Consider the following 26,779-nt stretch of genomic DNA (forward strand, 5'->3'; position numbering starts at 1 on the left):
AACTGAAACACAGGAAGAAAAATAAATTCTAGATTTTCTTGTAGCTAAACATATTTACGTGTCTCTGGATGCAAACATTTTTAATGCTGAGATGGCAGATTAGAACCACCAAAAGGAGCAGTATTATGGGGCAGATGTAGGTATATATGAAGAAATTAATCTGGATAATGATAAATTATATTTACTGATTTTCATGGTGTAAAGTGGAGTTTGTTGTTTTACAGGTGCATAGGAAGGGTTCCTGACACAGAATTGGTCCTCTGCTAGCTCAGATTGTTTCTCTGCTTCCTAAATAAAAATAATGTTATTACTTTTAAAGAAAGTATTTTATCTTAAAGTCCTGCTGAATATAGAAACTGGACCTCAGAGGTGTTTGGTTGCATTTTGTTTCACCTCATGTATAAGAACATTGGTAATAGCTAAAATTTCCGTCCATTTATGATCTGCTCATATAAGAACCAAGAGTGGTATGTCATGATGGCTCCCACTCTGATGTGCTGATAAAGCTGAATTTCAACAAAAAAAAAAAAAGGAACTTGGATATTTTATTTGCTACCACAGTAGACTTTATGTCATATTTGCAGCATTCCCTGTGCCATTGGGAGTGTCTGCTGCTGCAGTGCAGCAGTCGAGGATGATACAGAGCAAACTGCTGGATCAGTAACACAAATTGTGTGTGGTTCTGAGCTCAGGCAACTGTTTTATGTAGTGATGGAGTTGGTGGAAGTGTTGGGAGAATGATGCTGCAGGAACGAAGTGAAACTAAATGCAATAAAGATGTAGAGAATTTGGATCTCTTCAGACTGGGTGTTTTGTGAGATCGAGGTACACAGGTCAAATAGATTAAAGGAACATTTCATGCTTATGAAAAATGTGCTAATTTCTAGATCGCTGGTGTTCTGCTTTTGTGCCAGCTGGTATTGACTGCATTGTTTCCTCATGCTTTTGCCTCTCTCTTTTCTCTGCTGCCTCTCACTTGAATTATACAAACATTTTGGCAGCGTCTGAGAGTTTTTCTTCTGTATTTGTACAAATGTAACAACACAGGGTTCTGATATTAAAGGTCAGAAATGGTGCAGTAGGTTGGGGAGTCTGGGAAGGGGCAGGAAGCAGAAAGAAAAACATTTTTAGTGAGGAGCCCTGAATCTGTAGATTGTTTTTGGAGTTTGAGGGTTCGGGGCCTTGAAGATGGGTTTTGAGGTTCTTCAGGCCACACAGGCTTGGTGGCCTGACAAAGGAAGGTAAAACCTTTCTTTGTGTAGCAAAATTCTGGTTCCAGTGCAAGGCATAAAGTCTCTGATGCCTGTGCAGACTCACTGTGATCCAATGAACAGCATTGGGAGAAACAGGGATTACTGGAAATTGGGGAGGCACATGACAAATCCCAGAAAAGGAGCTGTTGAGCAAGATCTTTCAGAGTGGGTTTTCATACTTTTTCTCTTGGTTTTGTTGTTGTTTTTTTGGGGTTTTTTTCTCTGTGATTTGAATTGAGTAGAAAAGTGAGCACTGTTCCCTTTAAAACAGGAAGGGCGTTAGATAGTGATCCTTTTATATCCTTTTCTTTGAGTATGTGGGTCATCCATTTCCCCTCTGACCCAGGTTAAATATTGTGTGGAATACCCAAGGTAGGAAAAAGGACTATGGCTTTTGGTTTGTGGGTTTGTTTGTGGTTTTTTTTAATTGCTGATATTGTTGCATAAGCAAACTCTTCAGCTGTTTTTTATTTAGCTAATGATATTGTAAGAAATGTACATAAAACAGGTAAGTCTGAAGCATGGAGATCCTTTAACTGAATTTATATATACTTTTTCCTGTAGGTTTTTTAGTGTTAATTAATAATTTTCATTGCCTAACTTCAGTCCAGATTGTTTTTTTTAAATGGTTGCAGCCATATCTAAGCTGTGCAACTTTAATTTTGTTATGTTAAAAAAAATTCATTGCACTGTCTACTTTTGGCATTAAAATCATAAGTCAGAGAGTCTGTTTTCTTTTAGAATATGCGAAAGGTAGAAGATTTTCACTTTAAAAATCAGGATGTATTTTTATTTGCATAAAAAAACCATAGTTTTGAAAGAGTTAAGAGGAAACATAATGGTAAAAATCTGTCTATATTCCTGTAATGTTCTGTGCAGGGTTTCAGAGATGAAACACCTTTTAAAGAAGAACTTGTTGATGAACCACATTTGGATTTGGGAAGGTCATTTCAGCTTTCTCAAAATGACGATGAGGATGAGAGGGAGTCCTGGGAGATGTGTGAATTCCTGAAACCCAGAACAGAAGACATGGATGAAGAACGGGAAATGCTGGTGGATGAAGAGTATGAAGAAGATTCAGACTTCCTGAAATATAAAGCATCCTGTGGACAGAAGGCAACTTCAGACAGGAACCTCGATACAGAACGATGGGCAAAGCAACTGGAGAGTACTGAAATACAAGACTTGAGATCCAGTATTAATTTAAGTCCAGAACAGTCCCTGGAATATCCATTCAGTAAAGATCAAATGGTAAGGAATGCTGTGCTGGTCTCAGTGCTGTACCCTCACCATGGAACCCAGACCTAAGGGCAAACTCCAGACCTAAACTCAATTTAATTACTTGGGTACCTCTAACAGAAACATTTGTACGTTTTGGAAGGTTCTTTTGGTTACTTATTGGGTGCATGTCAGTAACAGCAGAATGTCACTTTGTGGTTTTAATAGACATGGGGCTTCACTGAAAGGAAATTTTTAATCCAAATCAGTTCCTTGAGCCAGATGATAGTGCAGTTGAGCGAAAAATGATATGGTGGAAGCAATTGTAACAAGGATATTGGTGGATAAAGGAGTAGGAGAAGACAGAGCTTCAGGTAAATTGCAGAACTCCATTTATGTGTCCTTCTCAAGTATTCTGAGAGTTATTTTTTCCTTCTGATTCTTTGTTCATCCCCTTACCAAAGAAAAAAGTGATAATATCAGCCTCCCATGCACCAGCTTCTGAGATGTGTGCTTTTATATGAAAAAACTGAAGTGGAAAAGGATTTAACATTACAGACACAGAGAATTTCAAGTTTTGTTTGGCTTGTCCCATCATGCACTATGTACAGGCTAAAATGCAACTTCTACTGAAAGTTTTATACCAGAGTGCACAATATTAAATTTATATATTTTTTACTTATAAACAACAAATGAGCAAGAGTAAAGAACTTTTTGTCTGAATTACATTGAGTAGAAAGATACAGTTGCTTTATACTGCAATTGCATGTAACATTTTTCATGCCTCTTCTTAATATAGTGCATAAATGAGCAGTTAGTATTTAAATGAGCAGTTAGCATTTCATAGTTATCTGAATAAATATGAATGTAGCTGAGAAAATGTGTATGTTTGCTGTAAAAATTAATGTTCCTGTCAAATACCTCTGTGTAAGTTAATACCATTGCTTTCTAACTTTAATTACTTTTTTTCTCCTCTGTGAAGTGTGAAGAAAATGCTACTATAAGGTCACTCTTTCCTGGAACCACAACACACAGTGGCTACCAAAAGGACATATTTGATATTGAAACTACTCAGTCAGAAGAAAAAAGCAAGATGGATTTAGGTTTGTTAGAAGCTTTTTCTTTATCTTATAATTTCATATTTACAAATTTAAATTTTATACCAAAATGCAAATTCTTTCAAATAATACAGTATTTACATGAAGACTTTTACAGGCTCAACACAGTCTGGCTTTAAATAGGTTTCAGCTTTATAATCTTTCTTCCTCCTCCACATCTGGGCAGGTTTAGATTAGAAGTTAGGAAGAAATTCTTTAACCAGAGATTGGTGAGGCCCTGGCACAGGTTGCCCAGAGAACCTGTGGCTGCCCCATCCCTGGAAGTGTCCAAGGCCAGGTTGGATGGGGCTTGGAGCAATCTGGGATAGTGGAAGGTGTCCCTGCCCATGGCAGGGGGTCGAATGAGATGAACTCTAAGGTTCTTTCCAACCCAAACCATTCCACGATTCCACAGTCTTTACCCACAGTTGTCACAAATGATACTGAAATGGGCTGCAGCTTTGTTCTGCCTGTGGAAATCATTTTATTCTGATGATGTCCCCAGGAGGGGGATATTCTGATAGCTGATGTCCCCAGGAGGACTCTGTGCATAAGGAAAATAGCTTATTGCTGTAACCTCTGTCAGGAATTTTTCTGTCACTTTTGACTGATAACTGTATAGATTTTTGCACTTAAAAAAAAATTTAAAAATTAAGTAACAGGATCTGGAGGTGACTTTACCACAACCAAAAATTTGCAAGGGAACTCTACAGTAGATAATGCCCCATATCTTGGTTTTGTAATCTGTGTTCAAGAGCAGATTTTCTCTTTGTCAGATGGCCAGACATGGGTGGTTAGAATTTGGTAGATCATCAGGGAAATAAATTTATCAACCTGCCTGAAGTAACACTCCTTGGTTGGGAGGAAGGATATTGGGCTATGTTTCCTGTCTTTGCCACCTGCACCTTGTGCAGCAACTGCTGTGTGTGAGCTGCTGTGACAGACTGGAACTCTGGTGGTTCTGTTAATGTTGATGCTTCTGTCACCAAAATTACATCAGTCTTCCCCAGCACAATGGGATTCTGTACTGGAGCAGGGATCTGCTGTCCCTGTGCAAAGGATAGATTCACTATTCCTAACCATGTGTTTTTGTGAGGAGCATCTGATGTGTAAGTCGTACCTAAGAATGTCTGAGTTCCACAGAGATCTGATGTTTCCTGTTATTACTTGACTGTTTGTACATCAGAAGCAAGGTGCTATAAAAAACTGGTTAGTGTGGTTTAAATTTCCTTCAAAAATAAATGTTCTGTGTCTCTAAGCCTCCCGATCATCACGCAACATCCACGTTTCATAGAACTATAGAATCCTAGAATGGTTTGGGTTGAAAGGGACTTTCACATCTGTCTCGTTCTATCCCTCTGCCACGGGCAGGGACACCTTCTGCTGGTCGCTCTAAGCCACGTCCAACCTAGCCTTGAACACATATAGAACCTGGTGAGCTAAGTGGTTTATTTTTAAGGATGATAACTGGTCAGTGCAGGGACAGAGGAAGTAAAAATTCTCATCTACCCCTTTTCATCTTCAGGAACAAAGCTTCGGATTGACTCTAAAGGGCCTGGGCTTGCTGTTGATTTGGAAGCTATTGAAAAGGAAGAGCTAAAAGGAGAGAATGATGTTTTCTCTAAGAACCTGGAATCTGGGAGGGTAACCTCCTTAGCTCAACCTAGAACAGTGTCATGCAGGTATGGAGAAATATTTCAGGTTCTGAAAGACTTTCAGTTAAAGGTCTTAACTTCTTGCTTTACTTATTTACTTTACTGACTCATCATTAAAGGCTGTGTGAAATGCTAAGATACATTGATGACTCTTGCCCAAGGAGCTGAAGTTTGCCTTAAAACTTCCCATGTTTCCTCCCCTGAGTACTGGGCAGAAAGGTATGAATGACTCTACCACCTCCTTCACTTACTCCGCGGTGAGGGGAGTATGGATGTGTCCTGGAGGAGAGGGATGTAGCCTTTACAGCAGCACTGCTCTCCCCTTAGCTCCTTACTATAGCTCTGTCCTCTTGGTTTTCCCTTTCCTTTGTTCTTCTTTTCGGGAAGAGCAGTTCAACCATGGCTCTCAGGCCTCTGCAGGAAACTGTAGTCTTGCCAGTGGTGCTGAGAAACCTTGAGCTGGCACTGGTTGTAAATATTTGCCATATCTGTCAAGTGTCCCAGTCTTTCCCTGGCAGTTTTGGGTGAGTGGGTAGTGGAGCTTTTGTAGCCTGTTGATTCCAGTTCTTAGTACTTCCTTAATTCATCTGTAATCTCCCCTTAGAGGGAAAGCAGCTCAGCAGTAAGGTGAGGGGATTATTCTGTAGGTTTGGAACACACAGGATCTGTTCTGTTCTCCTAGTTGCATCATTATATGCTTTCTGGTCAGCTAGGCTGGTTTTGGCATGTTTATGTCCCTCTCTAAGCATCACAGCATATTTATCAGAAAGTAAATGTTAAAATTGCTTAAATAGTCATTTCAAATGAGTAAATGCAGTGCAGATTTGTATATCATGGAGCAGCTTATAAATTTGGTCTGCCCATCATGTTTATTTCTGGAGCATTCCTGAAGTACATTTAAACCTAAATACAAAAATTCCTGTCTAGTCTGTTGACTTTCTACATTTGGTTTAAACTGGACAGTGTGAGAAGGTGTTGCTGTCTCGCTGCCAGATAAAAAATATGTAAGGAATTGTGACCTGGCATGGGTGATGCCTCTTTTATTTTTTTTATTATTCCCCTCCCTCTGCCCCAAATCAGTGAATTACCCGAGAGAGAAGAAGGAGAAGGAGAAGAAACTCCAAACTTCAGCCACTGGGGACCACCGCGAACGTATGTTCATATAATTACATTATTCCTTCCCATTTACCTTATGCCTTTTTTTCTGTGAGCCCAATTAGTTCTTTGGTTTTTTTGTTCTTCTCCTCTGCCAGTAACTTTAGGGTACTTGTGTACCTTGGGCTTTCCTAGATACAGTGAATTTTTAACAGATGTTCAACAGAATTATGCCTTCTATTTATACAGCTGACTTGGGAAAGCTTGGCTGGTTTACGTTGTGGATGACCTACAAGTTCTTGCTCATTTAATAACTATTAGGTGTGAACAATGCACACAGTGCTGCTGTCTCCCTTTCCACGAGTTCCCTGCTAAAATCCATGGCACAATTCCAAATTGCCAGGCTAACTTTTAGCCATGTCCTTCTTGTATTGTTAACATTTTTAGGTGAATTGTTTTTATGGTCCTAAGTAAAATATGATCAGAAAGTTCCTGTTTAAGCTGATTAATATAGTCAGTGTTCAGAAAGTTATATGAAACACTTTATTAGTTGTCTAGTGTGCCACTTGCAGAGCTTCCCATTTCCAGACAATTTCCTCAAGCTGAAAGAGGATGAGTGTTTACTTGAAGATCTGACTTTCTCTGAAATAAAAGCCTCTGCCCAGTGGACCTGGATTGGCAGCGGAATTTTGTACTTTTTGTGGGGTGAAATCTGCTCAGGGTAAAAACTCTGTAGAGAGCATTCTTAGGCTTCTGACTTTATCTCTTTATTAAATCTCCGTGAAAGACCAGGAGCTTACATTTATTTAAAGATTCACATTTATAGTTTAAATAAACTGTTTGAAGATGTTAAACTACCACACATATTTTTTTTCAGTGTTGAGATCTTCAGAGACCCTCACGTGTCTCTTGGAATCAGTATTGTTGGTGGACAAACTGTCATAAAGCGCCTGAAGAATGGAGAAGAACTTAAAGGGATCTTTATCAAACAAGTTTTGGAAGACAGCCCAGCAGGGAGAACCAGGGCTTTAAAAACTGGAGATAAAATACTTGAGGTAAATGGAGATAAACCTACCTTTTTAGTCTAAGAAATAAAGATTGACTCAAACAGCTTTGGGAGGAGAGAGAGACAAAATACTCCATGAAGTATTGACAAAACTGTGTTTTGAAAACCAAAAGAAACCTCTGATGGTGTCTTTTTTTTTTCCTAAGGTCTGACTGTGGAGCCCTTTTAACATTCTCCTTTATATTTAAGAAAAGACATGGCCTGGTGTCTGAGGGGGAAATGAAAAAAATGTGAATGCCCTCTTCCAATATAAATGAGTAATAAATTATAGCATACCTATAAACATAATTTTAACACAGAGAAGAACATGGGCTCTTCATACTGAAATATGGGCTGGTTTTTTGTGTGTGTGGATTTAGAGTAGTTAACTGATTAACCGTTATTTGGGGCAAATCTGATTCTGGCAGGTGCTGTGGGGGAAAGTGTCATTCCTGCCTGTCACCTCTGGCTCTGTGTTGATTTTTTACTCATTTTTCTCCAAATTAATGCTTCTGAATCTATGTTCCCAAGCCAATAGTGCTGCTCAGGTTTAGTTTACAGACAGGTAAAATCTGAAAGAGTTATATTATACCTAACATTATGTAACACTCTGACAATCTTATTCCTTATGTTTTTGTCTGGAAGAATTGTTTTGGGAGACGTATGGCCATCTTTTAAGTATGAATTCTAAGTAATACAATTTTCCTTAAACCATTATGGAAACATACTTTACAAATAATTTCTCTCGACTGTTTTTGATACCTTCCTCAGATACACTAATCTTCTGCAAGTGTGTGTAGTCTCTTGCAGTGACTCTGTACCTAATAAAAATAAACATTGTTTGTTAGGTTTCTGGGATAGATCTTCAAAATGCCACCCACGAGGAAGCAGTAGAAGCCATCAAGAACGCGGGAAATCCTGTTGTGTTTGTAGTTCAGGGTCTGGCTAACGTACCGAAAGTAAGTTTATTTCTATTTTTATTCCAAAACTTAATAAATGTTTAATATGCATCTTATTTTAAGCTTGACTCAACTCCTTTCAGCAAGTTCCATCAATTTTTGTGTCCAAGCATGGATCCTTTCAGTTATAGACCAGTTGATTGATTGATTACTTCTCTGGCCTGATTTGAAACCTCATTTCTCTGATTTACCTTGAGTAGATATAAATCAGCTGGCTAGGTGTTAATTCAGCTCTCCCACCTGTGTCATAAGAGTCTGGCCCTGTGTATTTAATTTGCCCGTATTTCATAATCTAAAAATATACTCTGTTATGCAGAGGAACAAAGGTGTAGTTAAAATTAGGCAGATTTACACCAGCTGCTCCACGTAAAATGTGTCACCAAAGGGACCTGAAGTAGTTATTTGAGAGCAAGTTAATTTCCAAGAGATTTTAGGTATCTCCTCATCTTTGAGGTCAAGGCAAGAAATTTTGAAAAACCTGAGTAAGAAAAGGCATACAATTCTACCTGCATTGAAGTACACACAGAAACCCCAAATCTGTGTGTGCTTTTGATGTAATTTGAGAGGTTAATTGGGAATTTTGGTAGATTTTGAGGCTAGATATCAACCAGTGAACAGTAGAAAAAAAGTATAGAATGTTTGTAAATTCAGGAAAATAATGTAATTCATTAAATTCAGTAAAAAATTATAATTTAAAGACTGCACTGCAATGCCCTTCTACATGAGGCAAAATGTAGAGAGTACTGGGTAACTTTGTCATTGTCGTGAACTGATTTTGGAGGGGTTTTTTGCAGTTGTAATGCTCTTTCTAATGTGTGTAATATACACTGTTTTTCAGGTGGTTGCTCCCGCCCAGCCTAAGGGAATCAAAGTCAGCAAAGATCAGGATGCAGACAAAGAAAATAAGAGCGATAAGGTATTTATTCCATTCAAAGCTATACTCAAGTTTTACTGTATCAAATAGTATAATAGCATGTATTCTAACTCTATAATAAGCTTCCTCTGAAGTCTGAAATTAAATTTGAAGTGATTTGTTGAAATATCTTTGATTCTATGAATTTTCACCATATTTCTGCCAAATACAAGTCAAGTTTCTGACAAATATTCTGTGGGTGTCTGCTGGATGCTGAAACCCTGTACTTAGCACAGCTCCTCACTGTCATCTCTCTGAAGTACCTGTTTTGCTCTATATGGAAGCAAATTGATTCTCTTTTGTTCAGCAGAAACAGAGAAATAGCAACGTGTACACAAATAATATCCTTAATCTGAGGCTGGCTGAAATTCCGTAAAATCATGTTATAGGATAATTAAATCCACTGAGTCTCCTGCATTTCCCATAGCTGTGTAAAACAAGGAAATGACCGAGGGATCTGTAGCTGCTCAGCTAATTGTGAAGCGACTTCCAAATAACTTCACAGCAGTTTTAAAAGAGAAAAAATCTGGTATAAAACAGTGAATTTGTTTTCATGGCTTCAGTGAGGGAAAAAATTAATTTCTCATTCCCAGCCATGTCACTGTCATGGCCTGGTGATTCCCTGTGGGAATTGCCCTGACTGAGGAGTGTAGGTCAGGTACTTTCAGAGTTTGTCAGAACTGGAGGAGCAGAGGCAGAATTAATGCAGACACTAAGTTTTGCCTGGTGCAGTTTAACATGCCAGCTACAAATAGGATGAACTTTTCATTTGATCCTACTCAGTACTCTGGGTACTTGAAAAGACCCTCTTGCTTCCAGAATTTTTCCTTTCAGGTACAGAAGCTACAAGGCTCAGTTATTCAAAAAAATCAAGAAAGGTGTTGCAGCTATGCTTTCATGCCAGTGGATAATACTTCCAATGAAGCAGTTACAATCCCGTTTTCTTGGTTTTTTTATCTATATTTCTAATCTCAAAAGCTCTCATCCTCTTGCAATGTGCTGCCTTTAATCTCCAGCACTCCAGTGTGTCACGTTCTACAGCGTTCCGAGGTTAAAGAGGGAGCCTCATCTTTTTCAATCCTTTTTCATCTGTTGGTGCTATAAACTGGTGGGTGGAATAAAGAACTTCAGTGCATAAATATGTAGCTCCTTTTTAGCTTTGAACATTAGTTCACAAAGCAGTCGTACTGTGCTTCTGAAGTGCCATCTCAGAGTTGGAAAGAGTTGCTATTAGTGGATTATTAGTCCACATCCCTATGGGGAATCAGTGATATTTCTAGTCCAGTCTTCAAAGTGTCACAAAAGAGTTTGGTTTGAAAGCAGCCACATGCAGCTGGAAAACCTGCCTCTTTCTGTATGATGAATTTTTTCAATACTGAAGGTTTTGCCCGATTTGCTGGTATTTATCCTCCTCTGTTGATGTATTTGTTTAAAAATTATCACTTTATTTTATATAAACCCATTAAAACAATTGTGGACAAACCTGATATCAACGTTATTTTGCTTGTTGGCTATGTAAACTGTGCTTTTGCCTCTGCGTTACTACAAAAAAGTGGTGTAATAGAGTAGTCAGATACAATTTATTCATCTGGCTTTTCAGTGGGCCAGGAGAGATGAGAGAAGCTTGTCCCTCTGAGCCTTACAGAGAAACTATGGATAAGCTTAGGTGTCTCAAGTAATTTCAAACAGACTTTTTAATAAATGTTTAAGGTCTTAAAAAGCGAGAGTCAACATTTAGACTGTAAGTTATTACTAAATTATAGTGATAATAAAGTGACTCATTTGTCATAGGCAGCTGAAAGGAAGGGTGCAGGTTTTCCATCTTTATCTGCTCAGTAAAGTAGAAGTGAACCCTCTCATGCTTCCTGGATCTTCTGGATTTTGCACAGTTCTACCTGTGCTGGCTTCAAGAAAAAAGTGGGAGGCACAGCTAGTGTATTGTACACTTTTGAAAAACAGCTGTTGTGTTTCCAAGTGGATTGAATTAATTTCAGTTATTATTGCTTTTCTGTTTCAGCAGAAAAAAGTGTTGCAACACTTTCCCGTTATGTTTTTTAAATGGATGAGATGGATGAGATGGATGAGATGAGTTATCTTACCTCACCAAATTTTCCGTGTAGCTTGCAGTGCAGCTTCCTAGTTATGCTATTCTGTACAAATTTAAGCTCAAGATTTTAAAACTCCATACGCAGGTTCAGCTTTGGTTGCACACAGTGAAAAAACATTATCCTGGGTTTGCTGTTTGGGTGTTGTGTCATATTTCCCAGCTGTAGAAGAAATTAATTACGGACATTGTGGGTGCTCTAATGGCATCTTGTCGACGGTGTTCCCTTTCTAAAGTGCATCCTGCTATTAGTAGGGTTGCAAGGGATGCAGCTCAGCGTCATTTAGTGAAATCAGCTCCCAGTTCCTGGGAGCTATAAAACCAGTTGCTCAGCCGAAAAGTGCCTTCATTAGAATCAGAGCCTGCTCTGTATTCCTGCCATGCACCGCTACATGCATCATTATAGGAGCTGCCTGTATTTATGTGAGGTAATAGAATTTTATTGTGAGATATAATTCAAAATCTTTATTAAATTTAAGCCAAAATAAGGATGAACTGTGATGTTTAAATATTCATATATGGACTAAGAGGTTTGAGTTCATATTTTACATGTAAAAGTTTGGCATTTATCAGCACCAGACAGTTATTGAGTGTGTAATAAGAAACAGGTGTAATTTAATGTTTATTTTTAACCCTTGAATAATGTCCACACTTTCATGTTTATGACAATACAGAAGTATTTTGTCAACAAGTAAATGTGCATGCACAATTGTGTTTTATTTTCTTTTTTTTAATGTTCAATGTCACTTCTTATTCTGCTTTCTTGCACAAAAAGCCTTTGCTGCAGAATTTAGCATTGTAATTAAGTGCTGTGTCTGTGCATGTACAGTGACAATAGACAGTAGGATTTTTTTCGTCTGTAGGGAGGTTACAAAACATGTAACTGTTTGTCTTTGAATCCATCAGAGAAAATATGGGGCTCCACCTCCCATGAAACTGCCACCTCCTTATAGAGCCCTTGAAAGGCTGCACTCAGAGGAAGCTGTCGTGGATGAAGAGGAGGATGAGGATGCTTGTGCAGAGAGTGAGTAGTGCACAATCATTACATCGGATTACATTTCTGGAACTCAGTCAGACTGTGATAAAACCTGTCTACCATTTATTGTTGTATTATGGGCAGTAGTGCTCAGTGTGGCTGTGGCATCCAATCCTCCACCTGATTTGTGACTTAGATCATCTTTTCTTCCCAGCCAGGCTCCTGTAGCTCAGCTCTTCCGAAAAGATAGAGAAAGGGCTCTGTTTATTTTCAGTCTAAAAATGGCTAAGCCATGTCTAGAGGACTTGCTTGGGCAAGGCAGATGTTATTTTTTACTGTTGTAATTGCAGTGTTAGTTGAGCAGTCATAGGTTGAGAACCACTGGTGCATAGTTCTTGTCCAGAAATCTTGCAGGTGATTCCAGACAATGCTGTTCAAGCAAGATAATTTCCTTAAAAAAAAAATCTACTGATTTATTGTTTCGTACTTTACTGAAAAAAGGACCCCTTTTTTTTTTTTTTTAACACCTTTTATGGGAAAGGTTCTGCAATTGTCCCGTTTCAGGTTTTGCAGTGAATTACAACAACATGCACTCTGTGAAAGAGTAGGGACCTAAAGAGTAGGATGCAGTGGAACTTGAGAGCTTCTGGCAGCATGACTTAGATTCCAGCATACTGCTTTGAGAATTACAACTTTGGTTTAATGAAATGTTATTATCCATAGCCTATTTTCCACTAGAATATTTAGAAATACTCGAATTGCAGTTAGGAGTCCTAAATTACTTTCTAAAATAAGTTACCTTCTATTTTTTATCTTTATGCTCTTTTGTATCGAATCAGCATAAAGGTGGGATAAGACCTTGAACAGCTTGGGACTATATGATCTTTAAGGTCCCTTCCAACCCCCTAACACTCTATGATTCTCTGTGGGCTTTTGTTGGGGTTTAGTTTGTATTTTTTTGCTACAGTGGTTTTTTCTCATCATCTTTTGTCTTGGAGAGGTTTTTGTTTACCCTGGTTATGGATCAGCCAAAGCAGAGAGATGCCTTTGTAGCTTTTGATCTTGAACTAACCGTGGCTCCCATTCAGAGTGGAAGCCCTGAACTTGGAGCCTGCTGGTGGGAAAGCTCTTCCAGCTGCTCTTGCTGATTTCTTTGGCAGTGGTGTGCCATTGAAGCTGAGATAATTAATGAGTTTGGTTGGTTTGTCACTTTTAGGCCTGCTTTGGTGGAGACAAGAAGGATTCTGGAAGGTTGTTCTCATGGAAACAGTAATGGGGGCAGAGGAGAAGTGTGTTCAGGTCTGCCTCTGTTGCTTTGAAGGAAAATTGTGAGCTCTTGAACTGAGGTACTTCCAGAATTCCCCCTTACTGAGTTTGTCATCCCACTGGTTTGAAGTATTCCACATAGTTACCTCAGAAAGGTTTTCCAGTGTTTCTGTGGGGAGTTGTAGTGAGGGAGGAATATTTGACTGCAGACTCTGGGGATGTTGGATTGAATTTATCTTGAGCTTTCAAACAGACTCAATAAAACTCCAATAGTAACAAACTCATTTCAGCTCATTATTAAAGTTATAATTCCCAGTTAAAGGATATATGTGATAAGTAGGCTGACACCTAAATTATCTAATTAGGATATGCCTCAATCCAAGAGCTTGCTAGACCTCAGTTAAGACTTTGCTCAGAAATAATTCCTTATTCATGGGCTTCGTCATTTTATAGCTGTTCTGCCATCCCTAACGATATTGCCGGCTGAGTCTGAAAGCGCAAAAGGTAAAGCTACTTCTGATATTAAATTCATCAATCCTACCAGACTTGGCAGCAGCACACATCTGTTCAGAGGAATCTCTTTTTCTCTCCCTTTTTTACTGACTGAAAATGTTTTGCAATAACCATCTTTTCCATGAATCTTGGAAAACCAAGACATGCATTTTCCATTTTATTCTTCCCCCACCTCATTCTTTTTCTTTCAAATAAAAAAACAGGCTAAGGAAGCTTAAACTAAGTTTGTGCCTCAACCCTTGAAGTAAAAAGTAAGTTAGAAATGATCCAACTGTACTTAATGACATTAAGCATCTCAGCAGCTGTGGAATGGGCTTTTACAGAGTCCCTATTCTGTGATCACTTGAAAAACAAAGTTTTCTCTGTGAATTCCAGTACAATATTGTTTATGTGAACTGCTTGATGTTCATAACTTCTGTCCTGATTCTTGAGCACCTTTTCCAGAAATCTCAACCCAGGCCAGCACTTGTCCATTTGCATGTTCATATGGATCTGTTCCTTACCCACTTATCCTACTAATTCTACTGGTTTTGTAACTTTAATAATAAGTGAACAGGTGAGGTAGATTTATTGTCTTCTTTATTCAGAAAATAAGGTATCTTAAAAAGGAAGGTGTGGTGTCAGCCTAGGTAAATTCACATCATAACCTCTCCTTCTTTCATTTGCTTCCTGTAGTTCTTCATCTCTTTCATAACATGGAAGGCCTTGGAGGGCATTTTGAGGTGGGACAGCTGTTAAATCCATCTTCTGGTTGTGCTCCTGATGGATTTTATTTTCTTTTTTAACATTCTTATTAATACAGCTGCAGTGTCACGAACCTGCTCATCAATTTCTTTCATACTCCAGAAATAGTTTACTTGCTCCACTTGACATTTTTTCTCCTTGTTTGTCACTTCTTTGAACCCGTCTTCTCATCTTGTGTCTCCACATCCTTCGTCATTCCCCAGACTGAAAATGAAAGCAGAACATTGTTAGTCTTCCTGCCATGCTTAGAAATTTTTTCTTTCTTTTCTGTCCCGTCCATACTGCCTCACAGTCTCTGTGTTTTGTCTGTTTTCTCCTTAAAGTGGCTGAAAAACCTTTTTGATATTGATTTAATCTCCCCTGTGGGAGCTAAATCCACTTGCCTTTTGGCAATGCTCCCTTTTATTCCTGCTTTTCCACTACTGAAACTGTAGCTTTCATTGCTGACTTATTGGAACAAACAGTAATTTCTTGTAGATGTTTTCCGTTTTCTTTTCAAGGGTTGTTTCTGATCCAAAAAGGGTGAATCCTTGTTGGGAATAGAACTGTGAGGTACCTCTTGGTCTAGAGAAACTCCATACATATCCTCCATGTTTCTGTGGTTTGAGAAGTTTAAAGTTCCAGCTGTTTTGTTGGGTTTTTTTTTCAAATGTGACTTCTTACACCCAAGACCCTTAAGTTTCAGATCTGCTTCTCTTTTATATTTCTGTTTCATACCACCAGTACTTCCAGTATTATATCCTAAGTTCTTAGATAGTTTTTCCTAGACTTTGAAGGCAAGTTGAAAATAGTATTTCCTCTTGTTTTATTTCTTCTAATGATGCTGTTTAATCTTTATCATTATCCAGCTCTAACATTGTGTGACATGGGTTTTGTTTTCTCTTTGCTTTGACTTTGCTGTTTTAGGGCTTTCAGCTTATGCTTCAAAACAGTTTTTGTACAACTGCACTGTGTGCATCCTGCTGCAAAAGGAGCCTTCAAAATCCGTCATCTTCCAAACCTAAAAAGATTACAGTTACAACATAGGTTTGGAGTTATTCCTTCCCACACTTGTCCATGGCAGAGGTTATTTTGGAGAAGGAGGGTTTTTTAGACTTCCCAAACCTTAAAACCGTAAGGTTTTGAATAGGATTTTTTTTTTTAGTCAAAACAAGTAAAAGAAGGGGAGAACATACAAAGGAGCTATTTGTACTTGGAGCAGCTGTGCTGTAACTGCATCAATAGGCATTGATGTGTTTTCCTGGAGTGGGGGATGGCTGGAGGTGTGCACTAAGAATCTGCTAATGGACTAATGTGCACCCCGTTGTGGCCTATTGCTATAATGAGGGGTTGGTAGTAAAAAGAAGCAGAGGAAATGGATGGGCAGAGTAGTTTGTAATGGAATGTTTCATAAGGTTTTCCTTGGGGGAATTCATAACCGTACAGTTTAGATATACTTTTGTAACTGAGTTGAAGCAATCATAAATTAGATAGGAAAGGCCTTAAAAGCCGTTCTCAGAAAACTAAAAAGGCAACTGTTGAAAGAACTTGAAATCCTTAGTTTCAATTGCTGTTACATTTTTAGTAAAATCTTTTGTCAGTTAGTTGACTGATATTGATCTGGTTGGTTTCAAATAAGTTTAAAATCATAAAAATAGATGATAATAAAAAATTTGTGGAAGGTAGCTTAGATAATGGACTAAGGTACTGCTGTGCTCAGACTTCCTGGCTGCAAGGGTATTAAACTGTATCTAATAAAGGGATAATAATGCCCCCTTCCTTTTATTTTGTCTCTAGGTAATGTAGAAATCAATGAAGCTCTAAGAAAGCATAATGATTTATCCTCCTAAAATACTTTTTGAGGTTGGTCGTTTCTCTGTCAAAGCAAGAGATTTTAAAGCTTCTCTAGTATTTGACTCTTCATTTGTTACTGTGAGGGTGGGGAGGCCCTGGCACAGGTTGCCCGGAGAAGCTGTGACTGCCCCATCCCTGGAAGTGTTCAAGGCCAGGTTGGATGGGGCTTGGAGCAACCTGGTCTAGTGGAAGGTGCTCCTTGAGGGAGGTATGGTCAACTACGTGGGGTGTGCAGAAACAGGATCTCAGGAAGTATCTGTGCACTGCTGTGAGTGAGGATGTGAACATAATCATCCGCACTTTGGGAAAGCACCAGAATTATTAACAAATTACTGAATAAAAGCAAACCCACTCATAATACAATTCTTGGGTATCTGGCTGTTTCGAGTCTGTTTTATGCACAGCTGTTCTAAAACAAAGGAAGAGCAACCCTAAATTTTGCTTTGATTTGAGTGAGGGGGATCACCAGAAAGCGTTGATCTTCAGTTGAGGGTGCTCATGTAGCCAAACACTGCCTCTCCAATAGATGTCACTGCAATCAACAGCAAATAGAGATGATGTTCAAAGAGGAAGATGTAGCTTGGAAGAAAAGGCTTCAAGCTTTATGAAAATAAAATATTGAAAAAGTAGTAATTGTAGTATTTAATTTTCTTAAATATAGTAACAAGTGTATCTAATAGGGTGGATTTCCAAAGACCATGCAAGAGCCAGGATTAGACAAATAGAGCAGACACTTTCATTTTTCAGCTCTGTGTTAATCTCTATTTAATGTGACTCTGTACTGCTAATCTTCTTTTCCTATTCTTGTTCTGACCCATAATTAGCTCAAATACATAGGTTTTGTAACCAGCCCTAAAATCATATCCAGAACATGCTGGGCAGACCCACAAGCTGCTGTGCCACATAAGGATGGATGAGGGAGTTGGTGTCATTGTAGTTTGAGGTTGTGGGTTAGTTTGAGGTTTTGTTATTGTGCTGCTTTCTTTACTCTATTTGTGAATCACATGCACAGTTATCATCTGATGAAGTATTGCAAGAGGAAATTACATTTTTGATGAAGTAATACTAAAATTGCAGCTGGGACTTCTTGTGGTTTTTTACTGTGTGCTTGACATAATGCATTGAACAGATGGCTGTGTATGTGCTGTGAGACATATTCTAAAGAAAGGACAATGAACTTTAAAAATGAACAAATTAATGGTATTAACAAAATAACTGAGTATTTTGAGTTGTTTTAAATGTAACATTTGGAAGAGAGAATTAGTAAGGGCTTCCCAAAATAACTAAGTATGTTTATAAATTTAGAGAGAGATTTTGTCTTTGCTTTTTTTAATTACTAAATGAAGGATTTTGAGTCTTTTCAGTGTTTCAGTTCAGCATTCATTGCAGTGAAACTAATACTGCTTGTTTAGTTTTTCAGCAAAATACAAGTTATGATGAAGTTTGAGCCTTTTTATGCTTATAATGACAGATTGGTTTTGTTTGCTGACATTAAATAAAAACAAAACAAGCAAACCCTATGCCACGAACGCATATCAGTGTGGGGAAACTGCACAATTTGCAGCACTGGGAAGTAACGGATTTAATGAAGCCATTTGACTAAGAGAAATTAATTTTTAACCCCTGCAGCTTGCATGAAAATGATGCTTAGATAAATAACATTATTAACTGCTCCTTTGCTATGCAGTGGGTCGTTAAGCAGGAAGGTACCTGCAGTTCCCAGGGATATAAACACACGTTGGAGGTGACTCGTGTTTGGGGATGGAGATGTCATTCGGATGCTGGCAGAGTGAGCCAGAGCACAAACAGCAGCTGAGAGCATCCGTGGGTCAGATGTGGGAAACCAGGGATCTGCTGCTCCCTGCATACTTCCATAGGCAGCTCCCATCCGCTGGCAGATGTAACTGTGAGCTCGTGGGCAGCCTGAAATTAATATAATTGATGGCATCTCATAATAGAAACAGACAGACGGTTTGCCCTTAAGGAGAGAAAAATCTCAGGAAAATAGGCCCAAGGTCGTCAGAAGAAAGACAAGCCCTGAGTCTGTGTGTGATGAGGATTTGAGCTGCTTACAGCATTGAATGTTTGTCAGGAATGCAGATATCCTGAAGCACATGCTGGTACAGCAATGGTACAAGGGGGTTTCCCAGGTAAGGATTCGCATCTATCTCTATATTGTGTTTGTTCCCAACAAGTCATTTTTAAGTATTTTTAGTGATAATTTAGAACTAGTGAAGTACTGGAGAAAGAAAATAACAGTAGAGATCTTTTTTTTTTTCCCCCTCAGTTTGAAGTGTGGACATATAGCATGACTCGAATATTGAATGCATTTAATGTCTTTAAAATATTTTTTCTTGTGTTTGCTTTTAAATCATTGTTTCTGTGTATGTTAGTGCTGAACATTCTTATATACAAAACTGATGTGAGCACGCAGTGCTTAAAGTATAAGAATTCCCAGCATTAAATTTCCTGCTATATAGAATAATCTACCCTTCCATAACTGTTATTGTAATGCAGAGACAGATGGCTGAATTTTCTTCACTTTGCTTGTTAAGAATGTGTTAGGTAAATGTTTTTAGACTAAAATAAAAAGCTGCTGGGAATCTAAACTGAATATTCAGCATTTTCATGGTAGAAGGAGGCAAAACAAGAATAAAGCAATGTGATAGTAAACAAATGAGCTATTTGCAATGAAAGATAATCTAATCTTTAAATATTGCCTTAGATTGCATTTGTTCTTAGGTATGATCTTTTCTTCCAGCACAAGCCAGGTATCCAGAGAATAGCACAGAAATGCTCGGCATGAGATACACTGATTTGATGTTATAAGGTTATTACATTATTATTGTCTGAGGCACAGTGCAGGTGGCTGATGTTGTTTAGGATCTTTGATCTTACTCAGGTGTTGCAGATAAGTAATTTCATGTAACTTGCATAGAGAATATAATGCTTGTGGTATAAATCTGTATACACACGTACAAACTTGCTAAGAGAGGATAATACAAGTAGATCTTTATACTGAAGTACACTTAATATCACTGCAATGACTTGCAGCTAAAAATATGTTAAAAGGATGTAAATATTGAAATAAATAAATGAAACACCATCTCGTAAAAGGTGATTATGTGTTTATATTCCTGACTAATAATCTGATTTTCAGATAGGAAGATGTCTTTCATCATTACCATCATAAATGATGTTGCTCCACTGCACAGAGAAAAAGAATTGAAAACTCTACAGTGCCTCATGTCTTGCCCAGACTAGCACAGCATTGCTTCTAGTTAGCATACAGAGCAGATTATTTGCATAATAGCTCTGTTCCAAAGTGGTCTGCTTGGTTTAAGCAGAAGCTGATCCCAATATGTGGTGGAAGTAAGGCTGTACAGAAGGGAAATATAAAAATGTTAAATGACAATAATTTTATTCTTTACAGATATTACCTAGTTTTCCACAGTGTTGCAGCAGTTGAGGCAGCTGTCCAGAATCACTTCTTGAACTGTTTGAGGAAGTTAAAGTTATCTTTTGCTGCTCAGTCTGAAGACTTGATTCTCTCTTATTCACTGTAGTGGCTTAGGGGCCGGTCATCAATTTTAGCAGGTGTGTAATTGCTCTTTATCATGATAGGTGGCTTTTAAAGAGCAATTCACAGTATTTATCTGTAGGTGCTGCCTGCAATACACTGTGACAGGCTAGTAAAAATTTGCTTTATGCCTTGTAGTCGCCACGTGTGTATTGAAAACTACTTGAAAGCTAATGACATTAGGAAGGAAATTTATATGCAGCTATGTATATATATTTATGTGTAAAAAACAGCTGTCTGCATCAGATGAACATCTCTATTTTATCAGCAAATTCAGCGTACTTTTGCCACGTTGACATAAGTAGAGATGTGACAAGTGGCTGAAGGGCAGGTGGTTCTTTCTGCTACCACAGAAGTAATAATGAGCCTTTTATAATCAGTATAATGACATACATGTCTGTTTACTTCATCAGTGCTTGGAGACTGTGGCTTGTGCTTCCCTGTCTCTGCTTCTCCAAAAAGTTATTAGAGGAAATGTTACAGTACTGAGGTTGCCCAGAGAGGTCATGGACTCCTCATCCCTAGAAGTGTTCAAGGCCAGGTTGGACAGAGCTTGGAGTGACCTGGTTTAGTGGAAGGGGTTTGGAATGAGATGAGCTTTAAAGTCCTGTTCAATCCAAATCATTCTGGTATTCCAGATCCAGGAGCAGAGTTGATGTTGGCATCATATTCTGAAGTTGTTTTGAGAACATAAGGGAGAAGAGGAACAAAATGGATTAATGGGGTTCGTGAATTAGAACATACAACAGGGGAACAGGGCAGTTGAGAGGACTGTTTAGGGTCGTGGTCTGCGGGAAGGACAAGGCTTAAGTGTGGGGGAGGGCCTGCAGACAGGCCAGCACTGAGCCAGGAGCCACTGCCATCCAACAGCAGCAGCTGAGCAAGCCAAATTTGGGAGTTCTGCTCAGGTGATGAGTATACTACTACCAGGGGACAGAGCTGCAGGTGAATTATGTAAATTGCTCTAAGTCAGAAGTGGTAAACCTTGTTGTCATGCCATTTTGTGATTGTTCTGTAGATACCAAGTGCTTTTAGCAGTTGAGATTTTTGGTTTGGGGGGGTTTTTTCAATACTTCAGGTAGTTTCAGAGGGGTTTTCATATCTCTTAACTGAAAACCAAGTGCATTAGCTATTACAGGTTTATAAAATATTGATTTTTTTCTGCCGTTTCAGAATTGTAGGTCTAAGTAGCATTTTTTAACCTGTAAATATTAAACTTTTCTAGTATCTTGTAGTATCTGTACCTCTACAGAGGTACAGACTTCCCACTCTGGTCCTGGGAATATTATGAGATATTTTACATAAGTTCCCATACTTGTAATATGCTGTTATTTAAGAGCTGAACCACATCCCTAAATTGGGAGGAATTTGGATGGAAATGCCAGAGGGTATGAAGGCAAAAGGAATTTGCTTATATGTGCACATACAGTTATGGTTCTTAATGCAATGCTTTTGAGAGCAGAGAGGTATTGCACCTTTGAAATGGTTTTTAAAGATATTATGCTACTGAGTTTCCATCCCTCCAGGTGCTCTGAGAGTAAACAGCAAACAACAGCATTTGCTGTACTTTGAAACAACACCAAAGTGCATCCTGTACTACTGCAGTGTGAAATGGTCCTTAAATTTGTCTGGCTGAGTTGTGACTGTTCTGTAGCATAGTCGCTGGGGCCACTCAGCCAGAGCAGAACAGGTGGATGCCCATGGAAGGAGGAGGGATGAGATTCCCTCAGTGCTGGACCCTCCTGCTCCCTGTGCGAGGCTTACCTGCAACTTGGACCTTCAAATCTAGACATTTTTCTGCACTGAAATGTAAACCTTGATGCCAACTGTGTTCTGAACCAGAAACTACTTTTTTTTCAAGTGTTTGGCAAAAAAATCTGTTTTAAAGCCATAAGGTTTGGCTGTAATTTCCTCCATTTTGTCACCTGTTATCGTTCTAAGGGATATAACAGGTTATTTAAGGATTAATACAGTATCACTTTGTTGTGCATCATTAATGGATTTAAATAGACAATGCTGTAATTTAACAGCAAGGGTTTGGTTCAGGATTGGCTTGTTAGAACTATAGATGATGTGATTTCTGAAATATGGTTTGTATAGAAGATGTGATTCTTTAAATACTGTTTTTCAAGGACAGAAAGCCATTGAGTGACCAGCCTGCCAGTGTGGTATGTAGTGAGGTATCGCTGAAGGGCTGGGAGAAGAGTGGAAGAGGGAAAAATGAGATGAGACAGGGATGTGATGGATGAGTGAGCAAGCAGAGCTGTATGCGAGGATGAGCACGGGCAGCTAATGAGCAAGGGCCAAGAAAGAAGTGGAAAGGGATTTTGTGAGGAATGGGGAGTTCAGTGAAGCCTTTCGGGGGCAGAATGCTGTGGTCATTCTTTTGTGTGTGCAGGAGGCATATTGTGGTGATGTAAAGGGCCGGACTGGCACAGTGACATATGTCAGGGACAGTGCTCAGAAGGGCAGAGTGAGCAGCACCAGCAGCAGCTGCTGGTGGATGACTCCTGGCATCGGAGCAAGCCAATGGGAAACCCTTCCGGCATCCCTGGATGGGGCTGTATAGCAGCCAGTTGGTACATCTGCTCCAGCCCCTCCTGCCTGTCCCTTGACAGCTGTGTGTTGGCAGAACTCCTCCTCTGCCTTTTTGGCTGATTTCTGGACTCAGAAGAGCCATTTTGAGGGAGGACAGAGGTACCGGTTGGGTACCTCCAGCCAGGGCTTGAGTGCAGAGTTGTGAAGATTTTAATGAGTAGTTCTGTGAGTGCTGCAGCTAATGAAGTTGGATTCCTACAGATTTGTGTCTCCCATTTGCCTGACTTGGATGTTGAGGAAGGTGTGAGCTCCGATTTAAGCTTTTCCTGTGGCTGGAGCGGTTCTGGGGCCTTTCTCTCATGTGAATTCTTTGACGCTTTAATAAAGTGTGATCTCACACTGAAGCCTTTTCCCCAGTCAGGGCATTTATCAGGTTTCTCTCCTGCCTATTTTCATGAACCTTTTATAGTTCCTTTGAGACCGCTGGTCCACCATCAGGTTTGCAATTGGCCAGCACGCTCAAAGGTTTGGGGGCAGCAGCTTGGGTTGCACAGGGGATGGTTGCATATGCTTTGTTCCTATAGAAAAACAGAATAAAATTATTTGCCATATTAGAACTAAACTTAATATAAATTAAGAGATTAAAATGTAATTAATAAACATCGGAGCATAACCCCAGGACTGCAGTAGGGAAGACCTGGCATCTCTTCTGGTTGGTTGCCATCTGTTGAGTGTCTTGCTTGACCATCTGTCGTAAGAGACACAAAGCATCTTGAGCCTTCTGGAGCACCACACCACAGTTTCCAGAGGTTAGATGGCCATGTAAATTTAAAAATAAAATAGAATTAAAAGGAGGATCCATGGAGTTCCACCTTACCCAAAAGACAATGTTTATTCCTGAAGAGTAAGTCATGGATGCATCTGAATCATCCCGTTTGAAGGCTGAATTCCGTAAGAGAAAAAAAAAAGTCTATTGAATATCTACTCAGAAGAATTACAGTAAAAATTGCCATACCCCACTCTTATTTTTCCTTCAAGCCTTTATTTTTTAACTTTCTCTTAGTTGATTTGCTCCTCCAGTCAGAGTGGAAAAAGTGAGTCTATTTAATATAGTGAAGTTTATCCATTTAGCTCTTCCTCTTGGGTAAATCCTTGGAGATGGATTTCTTTTGCCAGAAGGAAAAAGAGAGTGCTTGACATATTGCAAGTCTGTGTTCACATACATCATCAATTTCCTGATTATAATTGAGTTCATTTAAAAAAATGCTCAAAGCTTAATGCATTAATATCTTTATTTCATTAAGTACATTAAAGAGAAGCTATTTGTTGCCTAATAACATATTTTGGTACCAAAAAAAAATCTATTCAAATACTCTGTTCACTTGTTTATGATATAATTTTTCTTCTGCAGAGAAATTAATGCCTTGCTTAGCACCTCTTATTTGAAGCAAAGGTGTCTGACCCTGGTACATTTATTTTCTGAATCTTCTTTGTGGAAAAAAACCCAGGTCTGCCAGGCTCTGTCCTTTGCAGAGATTAAAAATAATCAAAATAGAACTTCTAATACAAAATATTGTTTTATTTAATCAAATCTGTCAAGTGTTATGATGTCATAAGTGCAGCACAAACCTGATTAACTCCTTCAATAGACTCTCAAGGCAGCTGATTAAATAAGATGTGTGGCTTATTTAGGCTGGTTTATGATTTCAGTGATAAAAACCAGGAGATTTTGTGTGGGAAGGAATTGTTATCCAATCATCTGTCCAGGTCCCCCCATCTCACCTGATGGAAAAGGAAAATGGCAGCTGGCTGTGTAAATGCAAGAGTTGCTGTCTGATATTTTCTGTGCTAGGAAAAAAGTCTGTGTTTTTATTAGCACTGCATAGGAGAATTTAAAATTCTTCCTAAAACTCTTGCTTTCTCATTTTAGGAAGAGACATTTAATTCTTTATTTGGTTGCCCTTCTCTTTTGCAATAATCAAACAGTGTGTGTTTTCAGCCTGGAAATTTGTATTTTAGTTGTTTAGCTACATGTGAACTGTTCGCTTTGTCATCCTCTCAAATATTCTGCTGGAAACAGCTCCACCATGGAGGAGAAATGGTTTTCTGGGGTTTTGGTGACCTGCAGGAGTCTGGCACCAGACCTTGTCCTTCATCTCCCCTTCTCATGGGACTTCTCATGGGCTAAACCTGAATCATGGGAGAGCCAAGTTAGGTATCAGAAACCTTGTTTGGAGATATAGGAGTAGGTTTCTGTCTTATTAGCTCTGGATCTCTCTTGGACTTGAAGCCTGGTGCCTGCTCTACATTTAATAGTGTGATTAACACATTAGACACCATAAATGGAATATATACATCATAGCTGAAGATATAGAAAAATATAGCGGAATAGTTATTATTAGGTTTTTATTAACAGGAGTCTTTAAAGTTTAATTATAAGTGTGTGTTTGTTTTGTTCTGAGGCACAGAAATCTGCAGTAGTGCCAGGTGCTGTCATCTTTTCATTCTTATTTTACCAGGTGTCAGTCGTTTTTCACTCTCATTTTTCATTTCACCTCAGCCATCAAAGTCAAACCATGACTTCGGGGAACTCAGGTTTATTCTTAAACAAACAAAGCCTGATGACTCAAGTACAATTTGATAGCTCCAAATTCAAAAGTCATCAGATAGTGTGTGTTTGAGGAGCTGTAATCAGTTTAATGGAAGACAAACCAGGTATAAACCTAACAAAAAGTTGATAGCTGTCTAAATTTATAAAAAATGAGGAGATAAACAGTATTAAAGACCTTATGAGGCTAGTCAGGTCTCTTCTATAAGTGAACCCACTGTCACCTTATACCCTTTAAAATCTGGATATGCATCTTTTTTAATATTAAGCTACTTTTAAATTTAAATTAGATTTGCAGTTCATTTAAATCAAATACTTTCTGCTTTTAACATGCATTTTAAGTTTTAAAAGGCAATCTACATAAAGTTCTGAGCATACTCTAACCTATTAGCATAATTTTCCTGAATAGTTTTTTCATTTAAAGTATGTGTGTACCCAGAGAATTGAGAGAAATCTGGACCTAGCACTGACTGTAGTAAAAACCCAGCTTTTGACTTTTTCCTCAGCAGCCTGAAACAAAGCCCTATTCTTTCTACAACTCATTCAGTGGGAATGAAAATAGCTTATCAAACTTGAACAACTTGTTAGGAGCTGAAAAAGGATATTTTTCTTTGCTGGTCTATGAATAAAGCTCAGAGTGTGAAGTTGAGAGTTGTCAGTTGGAAAATTCTGGAAGTGTTTGTGGCCATGGTGTGATAGCAGAACCTCCTCCGAGGTCACTGCACAGCGTTCATCGTTAATGAGGTGTGTGTGAAGGCCCAAAGACAGACAAAAGGAAACCCTTGACAAAGTGGAAATTAGACTCTTTAAAAATAGGTTTGATAACCACAGAACCTCCATTATCTACCCTGAGAAAAACAATGCTTCTGTTAAATATTCCAGTTTTAAAGGAAAACATTTCAATAAAAACATTTTTCTTGTATTAATCATAATTGGCATGTTTGTATGCAATATTTTTATTACAAAGCTGTTGCTTATGTTTTAATTACGTTCTCATTTCTATCCAAATACAAACAGTGTATGTTGTTAGGGAAAATATATAGTATAGAAGGAAAATTATTCACAATATCTGACAGGTGACAGATGTATTGTAAATGTTATATTTTCTTAAATACTTCTATATCTTATATATCTACTTATAATACTTATATCCCCATGGTTGGCCTAAAGAAGGAACATGCAAAGTAAGTACAATATTTAGTGGCAAAAAAATGTATTTTTGTAGTAACCAACTAGTTACAATCAATCTTTAGCAAAATAACTAAAACCTAAAAATATTAAAGAGGATTAAAATTTATAATTAAGATCACCATTGGGTTAAATCACACCTGAAGTAGCTGATCATGATCAGTGTTTCATGGGACTTGCACTGTATTTGCCAG

The 26,779-nt window shown here is 38.5% G+C and overlaps 1 protein-coding gene across 6 annotated transcripts in view; it reads left to right on the top strand.

The window, feature by feature from the left end:
- PATJ (PATJ crumbs cell polarity complex component) overlaps positions 1–26,779 on the top strand; it is a 145,744-nt gene that overhangs the window by 51,854 nt on the left and 67,111 nt on the right. For all 6 annotated transcript variants that reach the window (XM_032696498.1, XM_032696499.1, XM_032696495.1 and 3 more), the window contains exons 20-27: positions 2,133–2,504; positions 3,454–3,574; positions 5,094–5,250; positions 6,304–6,375; positions 7,196–7,373; positions 8,212–8,322; positions 9,161–9,238; positions 12,246–12,363. In XM_032696498.1, the coding sequence (XP_032552389.1) occupies positions 2,133–2,504; positions 3,454–3,574; positions 5,094–5,250; positions 6,304–6,375; positions 7,196–7,373; positions 8,212–8,322; positions 9,161–9,238; positions 12,246–12,363 (1,207 nt within the window). The remainder of the gene's footprint in view (positions 1–2,132; positions 2,505–3,453; positions 3,575–5,093; positions 5,251–6,303; positions 6,376–7,195; positions 7,374–8,211; positions 8,323–9,160; positions 9,239–12,245; positions 12,364–26,779) is intronic.

The sequence above is a fragment of the Chiroxiphia lanceolata genome, chromosome 9, assembly GCF_009829145.1.
Source record: "Chiroxiphia lanceolata isolate bChiLan1 chromosome 9, bChiLan1.pri, whole genome shotgun sequence".
NCBI lineage: Eukaryota > Metazoa > Chordata > Aves > Passeriformes > Pipridae > Chiroxiphia > Chiroxiphia lanceolata.